This window comes from Entelurus aequoreus, linkage group LG20 (genome assembly GCF_033978785.1).
Source record: "Entelurus aequoreus isolate RoL-2023_Sb linkage group LG20, RoL_Eaeq_v1.1, whole genome shotgun sequence".
NCBI classification, from domain to species: Eukaryota; Metazoa; Chordata; class Actinopteri; order Syngnathiformes; family Syngnathidae; genus Entelurus; species Entelurus aequoreus.
In genome coordinates, this window is record NC_084750.1 from 8,426,979 (window position 1) to 8,441,567 (window position 14,589).

Consider the following 14,589-nt stretch of genomic DNA (forward strand, 5'->3'; position numbering starts at 1 on the left):
AAATCCTTTATAAATATAAATAAAAACCTATCTTTTTTTCCAAATAGTTCAAGAAAGACCACAACAAATGAGCAATGTTTTGCACTGTTATACAATTTCATAAATCACAAACTGATGACATAATGCTGTATTTTACTTCTTTATCTTTTTTTTTTCATCCAAAAAATGCTTTGCTCTGATTAGGGGGTACTTGAATTTTTTTTAAAAATTCACAGGGGGTACATCACTGAAAAAAGGTTGAGAACCACTGGTTGTGGCTTGTGCAGCCCTTTGAGACTTTTGTGATTTAGGGCTATATAAATAAACATTGATTGATTGATATATTGTGCAATATTCCATAACTGCTGACTCATTGTAATTCCATCAAATTGATGGAGAACTTTACGTGTATTACAAAAAAAGAAGTTAAATACATTTGAATTTCTTCATCTTTTCCAGGGACGCTCAGACAGGCTGTTGTCACGTGATCACCCGGAGCAGCCGCGCCATGGCGGTGACTTATGGGGAGGGGGCGTGGCCTAATATGGGGTGAATTGTCCGTGCAAAATGGGCGGGGAGGTGTAAATATGACTTGGTCGTCTTCTGAGTCCGTCCAGTCTCCACACCGACATTGAAGCTCGCTCTTTGTCCATTTCTATTTCTTGCTGCTTTTTCCCGCCATGGCCAAAGGAGAAGGTTGCGAGCAGTACTCCAACGCCAGTTTGCTAAATAAAGCGCCGGATTGTGACGGCATCACGCAGTGTAAGAAGGTGAGGACACTTCTTGACATCACGCAGTGTAAGAAGGTGAGGACACTTTTGAGGATTTGACATCAAATATTCACCGAAGGAAGAAGACGGTGGTGCGTTCACGTGCACGCCCGCCCTCAATGAATGAGGCGAGCACGCCGGCCGGTTACAATTGTTCTCATTTGAAGGGCGTGACTCACTAAACCGTCGCTAAAGCTCCGTTTTTAACATTCCATCACCTTCCACTCCTTGTTGGTAAGCAAACACGAACGACGAATGAATGAAAAGTTGTAGTGACATGATCCTTAAAGCATGTGTGTAAATACCGACGCGCCTCTTTATTTCTGGCAAACACTTTCGCCACAGTCGTTGAGAGGCATTTAAATGTAGCGCTATGTATATTCTTCATTTAAATATAGCACTATACTGTATTGTGTATATTCTTAATTTGGCGTTAGTACTCTTACAACACAATGGACGTTTTTATGTCCTATAATTATAGTTTATGGGTGTTGTCGTGAACCCTCTGATCCAGGGCTAAATGTGTTTCTTGAAAAAGCCACCCCTTTTTTTTAGCGTAATGCTCATACAAACGTCAATTTAAGGCCATCACTTCATGATTCTGTTGATATAACTGGACAAAAATAGGCTTATTTATATATCTCTTTGCTTCCATTTGAATGGATTCAATAGCTGTGTCTGGTGGTGCGTTCACGTGCTCGCTACAAATCTGGACGTCTGCCTGTTCGTGTTTAAAATCAAATGTTATTGATTGGCATGAGTGTGCTAACTAGAAATGCATGTTCTGTAGTTTGCAAGTAGTATGTGGGATTGTAGTGTCATTTAGCACACCCCACCTTTTTATTCATGGCCAGCTGAATGCGACAGCAGGCTGCACCCACAAGGCGAGTGTCGTACTGGTTGAACATCACATAAAGATCATATTTGTTCACTTTTCCTCTTATCGCTTATAAAAATGACCATATTGTTAACCCAATAGTTATATACAATACCATTTTACATGAAAGCCCCCCATTGGAATTTAAAAAATGTATTTTATTTGTAACTTTTATTTAAAAATATATGTATTACTATTACTAAACGTAGTTATCGTGAAATATATTATTCATTTACTTTTTAGTGCAAAATAGCATATTTATCGGGAGTGTCGGAAAAAATTGATTCACATCCAAATTTGTGATTCTTATCCGTAACCATTGTGAATCAATTCAAATTGTTCAAGAATCCATTTTTGTCCCTGCGCCTACTGGCTATGTGTACATGTCATACAGCTTCGTGTACATGTCATACAGCTTCGTGTACAGGTCATACAGCTACGTGTACAGGTCATACAGCTATGTGTACATGTCATACAGCTACGTGTACAGGTCATACAGCTATGTGTACATGTCATACAGCTACGTGTACAGGTCATACAGCTATGTGTACATGTCATACAGCTACGTGTACAGGTCATACAGCTATGTGTACATGTCATACAGCTACGTGTACAGGTCATACAGCTATGTGTACATGTCATACCGCCAAGTCATTATCATACTGTATACTAAATGATACATTACCAGAATCGGTTTGAATCGAGAATCGGTTCTGATTCAAATCATCCCCTCAAGAATGGAATTAAAACGTGGATTGTTGAAATAGTCACAGCCCTAAAAGTAAACATAATTTAAACATACATTTGCAAACTTTTCCTGCGCAACTCCAACTAGAATTCAAAGCCAGTACAACTGTGCGCCATAGAGAGGGTTAGAAATATGTTTCATATTCATTCATTGACACTTTGGTGGTATGTGTACCACGAGCGGTACGTGGGCTCCATCTAGTGGTACGCCAAAGAATCACTTCATTAAAGTACAGTGTTTTATTTTCCTATATTCAAACTGTGTAATGTTACAGTGGCCAAAAAAGTTACTTGTTAAATGAAATATTTGCTTTGTTTTTAATAAATACGTAGGTTTACTACACTGTTGTATTTTATTGTTGTCATTATGGTGGTACTTAATGAATACTTAGGTCTACTACACTACTGTATTTAATGTTGTCATTATGGTGGTACTTAATGAATACTTAGGTCTACTACACTACTGTATTTAATGTTGTCATTATGGTGGTACTTAATGAATACTTGGGTCTACTACACTACTGTATTTAATGTTGTCATGGTGGTACTTAATGAATACTTAGGTCTACTACACTACTGTATTTAATGTTGTCATTATGGTGGTACTTAATGAATACTTAGGTCTACTACACTACTGTATTTAATGTTGTCATGGTGGTACTTAATGAATACTTAGGTCTACTACACTACTGTATTTAATGTTGTCATTATAGTGGTACTTGGAGGGCCAAGTTGTTTCTGAGGTGGTACTTGGTGAAAAAGTTTTGGAACCACTGAGCCAGGGAATTGACCTGCCTTAGTTGTATATTTGTAAATAAAAATAATTGCATCTTGATTTCAATCAGTACAATTTCAAGTATCTCATTGCAGAGTTCAGTCACCTAAAGTGCTGTCGGTGTATTAACACTACACACATCAACAGAGGTTTTATTTCACTTTGTGGTCGTTAAAGAGGTTTTATCCTTTGACATACATTTCAAGTACCTGTTTGAAGAAGAATGGCATGTACCTGCATGTCCAGGTCAGGTCATTCCTAATACATCACAAGTTGACTAATGAGTGGGGCTTTTTGATTGGCCAGTGAGGAGGCGTGTGTTCGATTGGTCAGTGAGGAGGCGTGTGTTGTTTTGGGTCAGAGAGGCTGTTGAAGTGATCCAGTGTGCTGCTGCCAAGGTGCCCTCACCGGGCATGACATGACGTGACATGGTGTTTTCATTCCTGGGAATTAAGACACAAAAGCAGATAAATAAAACAAATACACAACATTAAGGCCTTTTCAGAACTTTGGCAGTGCAATAACGCAGACTGCATTCTTTCTTTTATTTGAAACAGGCCAGACTGGAGCTCAGTGTTTTTTTAACTTCACAAAGCCGGTGGAATAAACAGTTTTCATTTTGTCTGGGTGCCTCTGTGCCAGAGTTGTCTGCTGCAAATGCCATGTGGAGCACTTTCTGTAAAGTGTTAGTGAATCCAAACTGATTTTCAAGTCCTGAGCTTTAAAAGGCATTTCTGTTTAACTGTTGTCTTTTGTCATGTTTGGACAGCACGAGCAGAGGAACAGATTGTCCGTCTGCAACAAGATCTGCTACGCCATAGGTGGAGCGCCATACCAGATCACGGGATGTGCCCTAGGCTTCTTTCTGCAACTCTACCTGCTGGATGTAGCACAGGTGGGTTGTTTGAGTTCACCTCATATCTCCTCCCAACCAACATAAACCTAAAGGGTCAGGAGTAGAACCTACGTCATGTGTTCCAAGTTCCAAAGATCTCCCCTAAATAATGCAAAGAGAATTATTCAATATTGTTGTCATTCTCCATATATTTTAACTTTACATGCAAAGTTCAAAGTAAGGGTCTCAAAGTATCGCGTTAATTGCAATTATTTTCCACCCATCCATCTTCCGCTTACCGGAGGTTGGGTCGCGAGGGCAGCAGCCTAAGCAGAGAAGAAGTAGTGACTGATGCGTCTGATTTATTTGTATTTTGAATCATTGAAGCAGATGAAATCAACAAGTTCAACATGTACCGTATTTTTGGAGTATAAGTCGCACCGGCCGAAAATGCATAATAAAGAAGGAAAAAACATACAAGTCGCACTGGAGTATAAGTCGCATTTTTTGGGGAAATGTATTTGATAAAAGCCAACAGCAAGAATAGACATTTGAAAGGCAATTTAAAATGTCTAAAGAATAGTGAACAACAGGCTGAATAAGTGTACGTTATATGAGGCATAAATAACCAACTGCTATGTTAACGTAACATATTATGGTAAGAGTCATTCAAATAACTATAACATATAGAACATGCTATACGTTTACCAAACAATCTGTCACTCCTAATCGCTAAATCCCATGAAATCTTATACGTCTAGTCTCTTACGTGAATGACATCAATAATATTATTTGATATTTTACGCTAATGTGTTCATCATTTCACACATAAGTCGCTCCTGAGTATAAAAAAACTGACTTATAGTCTGAAAAATACGGTAATACTTTTTGCTCAGAAAAGTGGTCTTACTGTTTTTTGAGCACTTTATTATGACCTGATGTTTTATTGTAGTAAATAAAAGAGACATTTGTTCAAGTCTGTTAAAAACAATACATGTCTTAATAAAGCCACTTTTTTGGTTACATATATATATATATATAATGTAATACATTTAAATTAAAAACACTCAAGTGGAGGGCTTTTCTCAGCATGTTTGTAGGTGAGACTAAAGTAATTAATCACTCATTTGCACTTCTTTGAAGTATAAATCTAACATTCGGGTGTACAGATCAGTGCTAAATAAAACCAAAATAAAGTAAAACTACTAAGCCCTTTTTAATAAAAACAATGTTGTTTTTTTTGGCAAGCTTCTCTGGTCATTTATTTCTATTCTGTCAGCTACATATTGCTATTCATCTTACAAAGTCAACTCATATTTATTACTAGTTATTTGAATTTTTGTATAGTTTATATGGAGTTGATTGAAAAAAAGATATAGGTATCCAACTAAAAAAAAAAGAAATGATTAAAAATGAGAATAAATCAAAACATAATAATAAACGTAATAAACCATGCATACATATTATTTTCCCCAGTGGTTACTTATCATCTAAAAGGTGTTTCTTTACCAAGAATAAGGATCATGAATGTTTTTCTAAATAAATTCTCCACTTCAACCATCTTTTTTGAACATTCTTCCTTCAGATGTAGTGTGGACATTTTCTCCATATTTCTTAGATAATGTCAAGCGTCAGTCGGAGGTTCTACTAGACTTCTTGGAGGAAGTGAAAAGAACCTCAACCAAATAACGATCTTCTGTCCGTACAACTTAGTCCTATATACATGTCATGTGGATATCATATTCCAGCAAATGCTACCATGAGCTCGCTTGGAGGGATATTTTTTTCAAGAAATTTTAGCTTAAACTCCCAATTTCTACCACTTTTTTATCACATAAATGTCTTCACCTTCTATTGTCTGTTAAGTGAACTGTTACTCTATCTGCCTCAAGGTCAAAGGGTTTTAGTTGATCCTTCTTGTAAATGCACATGCAGTAAAAACCTAAGTGAAAGTCCAAGACAAAGTCATTCATTACAACATGAAAGAGCTTGTTCTACTGTAAAAGTTGTTGGTCGGTGTGTCCTTAATGGGCTCTGACACTAATCTGCTGGTGTAGAAAGTCAAAAGCTTCCCAGGGTTTTGTTTTGTGTCCAACTGAGTGTATTGTGAGAGCCGTGGGCAGGGTTACATTCCTCCTGCTGGGCTTGTCTCAGCAGTGTTGTGGGAGCAAAAGAAGACCAGCTCAGCTACAAAGTGGCCCTGGCACTATTTCCGGGGCACCAAAACAACCATTTACCCCCTTTTCAATTGCAGAAAACTCATCAGGAGCCCCTTCTAAACCTTTTAAATGTTTTGAACTTTTTTTATTGTTTCAGGCAAAGCATGCAAAATCAAACTCCTTTTTTGTTGTTGTTGAGATTTGTCTTTTTTGGCATGTATACAGGGTTAGCTTACACACCCAAGCAGGCTTAGTCTTTGCACCTCAGGACTCAGCCTGTACACTTTCATTTTCTGACAGACAAATGATAGACTTCTTGACAAATGTTCCTCCCTCTGGTGTTAAATCTCAGGCACAACAAGGAGGCTAAAGATCCAAGGCAGGCCCCAGTTCTAGACTCTTAATGTTGGATTTTAAAGCTACCCTACCATTAAAGTGGCTTACGACTAAATGCAGTTCTAAAATGTGTACAAGAGTGGTTTCTTTATTCAGTATGTCTTGTCTTTTGCCAGCTGGATCCCTTTTACGCCTCAATCATCCTGTTTGGGGGCCGTGCATGGGACGCAATAACGGACCCCACAGTGGGCTTCCTGGTTTCCCGCAGTCCATGGACACGTTTTGGGCGCATGCTACCCTGGTAGGTGTCTTTACTCTCGCCATGTCTTTTTGTGTAGGCTCACACTTTCCCTGAACCGCAGCACACAAAACCTTAAGAAAATGTCACCACTTCTGACGGCTTAAAGGGGAACTACACTTTTTGGGAATGTTGCCTATCATTCACAATCCTTATGTGACACAATAACACCTATGTTTTTCTTTTTTATGCATTCGAACGTAAATAAACGCTAGTGCTCTAAAAACTTCCATCAACATTTTATATCCACGCTGTAAGGATGTATGTAATGTCGTAACATTCATAGTAGTCTGTAATATTCACATATTTTGCTCATTTTAAGCATACGGTGGCATATTCATTTCACAGACGCATCTCAACGTTAGCTTTTTCCTTCAACAACACAGACTTCATGAGCAACAGCAAAGACTACTTTAGGACAAATGATTTTCCAAAGCATAATATTTATGAGCATGAATATATGGGGTATGAACTGCAAGTTTTAGAAGCTCCAGTTGGACTTTCTTTCCTTTAAAAGCTGCCACTGTCCTCTTAATATTTGCACATTCTGTAGATGGCTGTCCACGGGTATACCTGCAATATATTCAAATGACGTCCACATCACAGACATGCTGACAACGCTCAAGACAGTCACAACGACGTGCGTTTGGTTTACATCTAGTTTTGGTAGCGCGGTTTTTGGTGATCAAAGACTCTTTCCGGTGGTCAAATTTTCGGTACTTCACTTGTCAATAGTGTGAAAACAATAGTCTATGTATATATATATATATTAGTAACAACCAGCTGGTGGTAATGTTTAATGTTAGTGTAGTTTGTATTTAATGTCAGTTTTTTCCCATGATTGCACGTGGTCTGTGCCTTAAAGGTGATTGGCAGAGAAGGAGGAAGTGTTGTTGTCTACAGTATATGATATTAGTTTGATTTTCAAATTTAAAAAAAAAAAAGTATTTTCAAGGTGTGGCCGTAATAAAAAATGCTGTGGCGGTGCGCCACATTCAACTACATTGAGGGGAAACCCTACATCACTTACTGTACAGTGTCTGCTCTCAGCGGGATGTTTATATCTTCCCGTTTAGAAGAATAATTCATCATAATCAGGTATAAAAATAAGTCTTTTTGTGTCTTTCTCGCCATCCCCGGGTACAAGTTGAATGTCAAAGTTGACCAACTTCTGGGTTTATCGCCACAACTTTTTACTATCCAAGTGGGAGGCATGATGATTAATAATCCAACTTTTACCAACTCGGAGGCGACGCAGCAGCTCAAGCTAGTTACCTCTCTCTGTGATCACGGCAACGCTAAAAGTAGTTCCTCTGCGTTAGCGCTTACAAAACCAACAATACTTAGTTCATGTTCAGGTCATGACTTGTAAATGGAGAATTGTTGGGGGTTTTTGGATGTTTTTTACGACTGCTTTATGAGCGGAATAGATGACTGAGATTAGCTTCATTGTTGGCCACCTCGTACTTGCGGTGTATTACACATTTAGAATGCATAAAAAAGAAAATCGCATGTGTTCTTGTGTAATATAGGGATTGTGAATGATAGGCAAAATTCCCCCTAAAAATGCAGTTCCCCTTTCCGTGGGTATGATTTGCAATGTCTCACATAGCTCCAATAGCCCAATTCCAGCAGAATGTGTAACTTACACTCCAGTAGGGCACAACTGAGCAAATGAGGTTGAACAATATGGTAAAGGTCTTTGCAGGGACACTGGCAGCGCTTACAAAATGACTTGCTGGTCCAAAGTGTGTCTAATGAGTTGTATTTCCATCAGAGACATGCAAATGGTCTGATGCAGAGATGACCCGCTCTGACTCTGGTCTACCACTTGATACTCCACCTCTTCCTGTGCCAACCACCCCCAGGCCCCTCTGCCAATCACATCCTCATATAGTTCACTTGCACTTTTCCCACCTTCAGCAGGACCCTGATAAATATAACCCCCCTCTGCTACTTTGCACTTTCACACTTTCCCTTGAAAGGTTTTTCCACTGAAGCTGCTGGGTGCCACTTCTGTGAAATACAAACGTGGATGGTCCGCTCTCTGGCGACTGGCTCCCATAGAGGCTCGTCTTGCTTGAGGCCCCCTTTTGCCTAAAGGTCGCAGACCCCATTCTTCTGTAGCATCCACCCCCACCTCATGTCTGCAAGTGACATGTTGGGTGTAGAGTGTCAAAGCCAGGCGGCTGTCAGCGCGGACTAAACATTAGCGTCCTTTAGGAAGGAGAGTGTGATTTGAAAACAAATATAGCAGTGCAATTGACTGCTCCTATTTTGTGTCTCCAATACATTGATTAACTGATCAGCCTGCAGCAAATTGTAGAAGTGCAGCAGCACCTGAACTGAACTGAACTTTTATTTTAGCTGCTGGTAAGAAGTGTGTCATATCTATTTCCTGCCATTTGTTCTTCCCCAAGCTAGTCATTGGTTATTTGGTGTGAAGGAATCACCGGCACGTCACTTAGAAACCCCTGTGTGGAAAGAACGGAGGAAGCAGCACATAGCCATGTTTCACTAGTGTGTGTGTGTGGGTGTGTGTGCGTGTGCGTGTGGGGGTGTGTGTGTGGGTGGGGGGGGGGGGTGAACCGGTTAGATCAGTCTGTGATTGGGCCAGCCCACAACACACCATCTATTCCAGCCAATGAGATTACAGCTCTTGGGTTCTCGGATGTTTTTTTTCTTCCTCCAAACAGTCTCCTCTAGAAGGTTACTATAGTTCATGGGAAGATTATTACTCAAACATTTGCTGCCAAGTTCCCCAAACATGTCATTAATGATACTTAGAAAAGCATTTAGTACATTGCTTTTCTTGATAAACCCTTTGTTGGCATGAGAATGTAGTAGATGAAGGAATGTATAAATTGATAGGTGATCATGTGCCACAGGAAGGTCAACCACAAGAGTACACTTCATCACATCACATCACATGCATGACTTCCTGTTTTATGTCTTTATTGTGTCCTGCTGGGATACATTGGATTTGTACTCAAGTTTATAACGTTAGGCGCAAACTGTCAGCATCAAAACCTTTTATTGAATTCACAGACAAAGTCATTCTTAACTGTCATACAGGTCGTCATGGACTATATAATACAACTCAAATAAGACGTTGCTAGCTTCAAAACGTGTTGTGTGTGTGTGTACGTGTGTATGTGTGTGTGTGTGTGTGTGTATGTGTGTATGTATGTATGTATGTGTGTGTGTGTGTGTAATGTGTATATATCAGTGGCGTGCGGTGAGGTTCATGTCAGGTGAGGCACTGACTTCATCACAGTCAGATTTACAAACATATGAACCCTAAATAGTATCTTATTCACCATGTGATTGGCAGCAGTTAACTGGTTATGTTTAAAAGCTCATACCAGCATTCTTCCCTGCTTGGCACTCAGCATCAAGGCTTGGAATTGGGGGTTAAATCACCAAAAATGATTCCCAGGCACGGCGCCGCTGCTGCCCACTGCTCCCCTCACCTCCCAGGGGGTGAACAAGGGGATGGGTCAAATGCAGAGGACAAATTTCACCACACCTAGTGTGTGTGTGACAATCATTGGCAGGGGCGCCGAAAAGGGGGGGTAAAGGAGACGGATTCTAGGGGCCCATGATGGAGGGGGGCCCAGAGAGGCCCCTAATGATGATGAAATTATAATACAGAAAAAATAATGGGTGTCCTGTAAAGATTCATTTCATGGGGCCCAAAATCCCTAGCGGCGCCCCTGATCATTGGTATACTTCAATCAATCAATCAATCAATGTTTATTTATATAGCCCTAAATCACAAGTGTCTCAAAGGGCTGTACAAGCCACAACGACATCCTCGGTGTCGAGTGGGTCTGACATAATATTGTGAAAGTCCAACACATCAGCGAAAGTCCAGTCCATGGTGGGGCCAGCGGGAACCATCCCGAGCGGAGACGGGTCAGCAGCGTAGAGATGTCCCCATCCGATGGACAGGCTAGCGGTCCACCCCGGAGCAGAGTAGAAAAGAAAAGAAAAGAAACGGCAGATCAACTGGTCTAAAAAGGGAGTCTATTTAAAGGCTAGAGTATACAAATGAGTTTTAAGATGGGACTTAAATGCTTCTACTGAGGTAGCATCTCTAACTTTTACCGGGAGGGCATTCCATAGTATTGGAGCCCGAATAGAAAACGCTCTATAGCCCGCAGACTTTTTTGGGGCTCTGGGAATCACTAATAAGCCGGAGTTCTTTGAACGCAGATTTCTTGCCGGGACATATGGTACAATACAATCGGCAAGATAGGCTGGAGCTAAACCGTGTAGTATTTTATACGTAAGTAGTAAAACCTTAAAGTCGCATCTTAGGTGCACAGGAAGCCAGTGCAGGTGAGCCAGTATAGGCGTAATATGATCAAACTTTCTTGTTTTTGTCAAAAGTCTAGCAGCCGCATTTTGTACCATCTGTAATCTTTTAATGCTAGACATAGGGAGGCCCGAAAATAAAACGTTACAGTAATCGAGACGAGATGTAACGAACGCATGAATAATGATCTCAACATCGCTTGTGGACAAAATGGAACGAATTTTAGCGATATTACGGAGATGAAAGAAGGCCGTTTTAGTAACACTCTTAATGTGTGACTCAAACGAGAGAGTTGGGTGGAAGATAATACCCAGATTCTTTACCGAGTCTCCTTGTTTAATTGTTTGGTTGTCAAATGTTAAGGTGGTATTATTAAATAGATGTCGGTGTTGAGCAGGACCGATAATCAGCATTTCCGTTTTCTTAGCGTTGAGTTGCAAAAAGTTAGCGGACATCCATTGTTTAATTTCATTAAGACACGCCTCCAGCTGACTACAGTCCGGCGTGTTGGTCAGCTTTAGGGGCATGTAGAGTTGAGTGTCATCAGCATAACAGTGAAAGCTAACACCGTATTTGCGTATAATGTCACCTAGCGGCAGCATGTAAATACTAAAGAGTGCAGGGCCAAGAACCGAACCCTGGGGAACTCCGCACGTTACCTTAACATAGTCCGAGGTCACATTGTTATGGGAGACACACTGCATCCTGTCAGTAAGATAAGAGTTAAACCAAGACAAGGCTAAGTCTGACATCCCAATACGCGTTTTGATACGCTCTAATAAAATATTATGATCAACAGTATCGAAAGCGGCGCTAAGATCAAGAAGCAGCAACATAGATGACGCATCAGAATCCATCGTTAGCAATAGATCATTAGTCATTTTTGCGAGGGCTGTCTCCGTAGAGTGATTTGCCCTGAAACCGGATTGAAAAGGTTCACAGAGATTGTTAGACGCTAAGTGTTCATTTAGCTGCTGTGCGACAATTTTTTCGAGAATTTTTGAGATAAACGGTAGGTGGGACACCGGCCGGTAGTTCACCATGAGGTCAGGATCGAGGTTAGGTCTTTTGAGTAGAGGATGAATAACCGCTTTTTTGAATGCTAGAGGAACAGTGCCGGAGGAAAGTGATAAGTTTATAATATTTAACACTGATGGACCTAATAAAACAAAAAGCTCCTTGATAAGTTTTCCAGGAATTGGGTCAAGTAAACATGTTGTTTGTTTTGTCCCATTTACACATTTTAACAATTCCTCCAATGTTATTTCATCAAAGAGAGAGAAACTATTTTGGAGGGCAATGTCCGTCGTATATACCGTCGTATTTGTGTTAATAGAACCCAGCTGTAGCTGAGATGCATTGTCTTTAATCTCTTTTCTAATGACTTCAATTTTCTTATTAAAGAAATTCATAAAGTCATCTGCTGAGTGGGTGGAGCTACTGGGAGGAGTCCCTTGTTGGGTTAGCGATGCTACTGTACTAAACAAAAATTTAGGATCATTTTTGTTGAGGTGGATGAGATTTGAGTAATATTTAGCTTTAGCTGAGGTAAGCATGCGTTTATAAGTTATTAAACTATCACTCCATGCCTGATGGAAAACCTCAAGTTTAGTCGCACGCCATTTGCGTTCCAGCTTTCTACATGATAATTTCTGGGCTTTAGTTTCTTCTGTAAACCATGGGGTACGCCTTTTAGGGGCCCTTTTTAGCTTTAGCGGTGCTACAATATCAATGGTGTTGCGCAGGGCGTCGTTAAAGCTGTTAGTGAGGTTATCAATAGAGCCCACATAATTTGGGAATGGTGCCATTACCGAAGGCAGTAGGTCAGTAAGAGTCGTCGTTGTGGCAGTATTAATGTTGCGGCTGCTATAGTAGTTATTATTATTATTATTAGTTTGTTGACAATGAGTCAGAACTTCGAATTTTATAAGGTAATGATCGGACATCACTTTAGTGTACGGGAGTATCGTAACTTTAGAGGTGGTGACACCCCTGACAAGCACTAGATCTATCGTATTACCGTTGCGATGCGTGGGTTCATTTATTATTTGTGTAAGACCACAGCTATCAATTATAGTCTGGAGCGCCACGCATGGAGGGTCCGATGGGGTATTCATATGGATGTTAAAGTCTCCCATTATGATTATATTGTCGGCGTGCGTCACTAGATCAGCAACGAACTCTGAAAATTCATTGATAAAGTCCGAATAGGGCCCTGGGGGCCGGTAGATGACAGCCAGGTGCAGAGGCAGCGGTGTGACAAACCTCACAGTAAGCACCTCAAACGAGTTATATTTATTATTTAGGTCCGAGGTAAGGCTAAAGTTTTTGTTGTATATTAGTGCAACACCCCCACCCCTTTTAATGGGGCGGGCAATATGCGTTCCCGCATAGCCAGGAGGAGACGCCTCACCCAGCGCAAAAAAATCGTCTGGTTTGAGCCAGGTTTCGGCTAGACCAACGACATCAAGATTGTTGTCTCTGATGACTTCATTAACTAATAACGTTTTGGAAGACAATGACCTTATGTTTAAAAAGCCCATATTATAGGTAGTGGGCTGTTTTGAGGAGTTTTTGTTGAAAGTATCCGTAGTAGCAATATTAATAATGTTACGTTTATTATGCATAGTGCACTTTAAATAATTTCGACCATATCTAAGAATTGATATGACAGGAATTTTTAGATTGTTTGCCACCTCAGTAAAATGCATGTCCACCTCTGACGCAGAAAGAACATTATGTGAGTTGTATATTATTCTAAGAGAATTGCTATGTGTGCAGGGATTATCCAGCCTGGCGCTGGCTAGTTCTAGCTTAACAGACTCCTTATTAGCGCTTCTTTGTGGATTAGCATTTAGCTTTTTCGTTAGCCCCGCTAACAACAACGCATTTAGCTTTGTTGTTAGCCCCGCCCGACATCCCCGCTTCTGCTTCCGAGCGCATCGCTTACGTCTCTTTCGCTGACGGTCTCCGCTGGTAGTCGACGCCGCTGCTTCAAAGGCCACTGCTGGATGTAGCTCGCGAAGAATTCCCAAGCTAGCGAGTAGGTCCATCGTACACGCATCTTTCAGCCCAAAATGGCCCGATCTCTCCACATCCAGAATCGTAAGTCGGTCGTAAGTGATCACGGAGTGAACACGCTGTGAGCCAGCCATGAAATTGACTGAATTGAGGGGTATTTTTGCCAAATCGGTCTACACTTCTAGGAGCGCTCGCAAAAAGCCGCTGCTCTGAAGCGCCGCCATCTTGGAAAAGATGGCGTATATATACTTAACTTTACACTTACAAATTGTAGCACACAAAAAAGCACATTTAATCAAAAAAACTTTATTATGGTCTTACCTTTAGTTATAAGTGCGGGAACAGTGGTGTTCCTGTTGGAAGAGTTGTGAATGAATGAAATATGAAATCTGCGCTGCTGTCTGCAGGTGTACCTAATGTTGTGTCCCTGTTCACGGCTCCTCCGGCGCGAGCATTGTTGTTTTTGCACTT

The 14,589-nt window shown here is 40.6% G+C and overlaps 1 protein-coding gene across 5 annotated transcripts in view; it reads left to right on the top strand.

The window, feature by feature from the left end:
* Window positions 1-530: 530 nt before the first annotated feature.
* mfsd2ab (MFSD2 lysolipid transporter A, lysophospholipid b) overlaps window positions 531-14,589 on the top strand; it is a 32,654-nt gene continuing 18,595 nt past the window's right edge. For 3 of the 5 annotated variants that reach the window (XR_009822135.1, XR_009822136.1, XM_062029326.1), the window contains exons 1-3: window positions 531-785; window positions 3,918-4,043; window positions 6,655-6,779. Coding sequence is in view for 3 of the 5 variants with exons in the window: in XM_062029326.1 (XP_061885310.1) it covers window positions 660-785; window positions 3,918-4,043; window positions 6,655-6,779 (377 nt within the window). In the remaining 2 variants the exon portion in view is untranslated. Of the gene's footprint in view, window positions 786-846; window positions 984-3,917; window positions 4,044-6,654; window positions 6,780-14,589 lie in introns of those variants that run through there. The other 2 variants (XM_062029327.1, XM_062029328.1) reach the window with 2 other exon arrangements.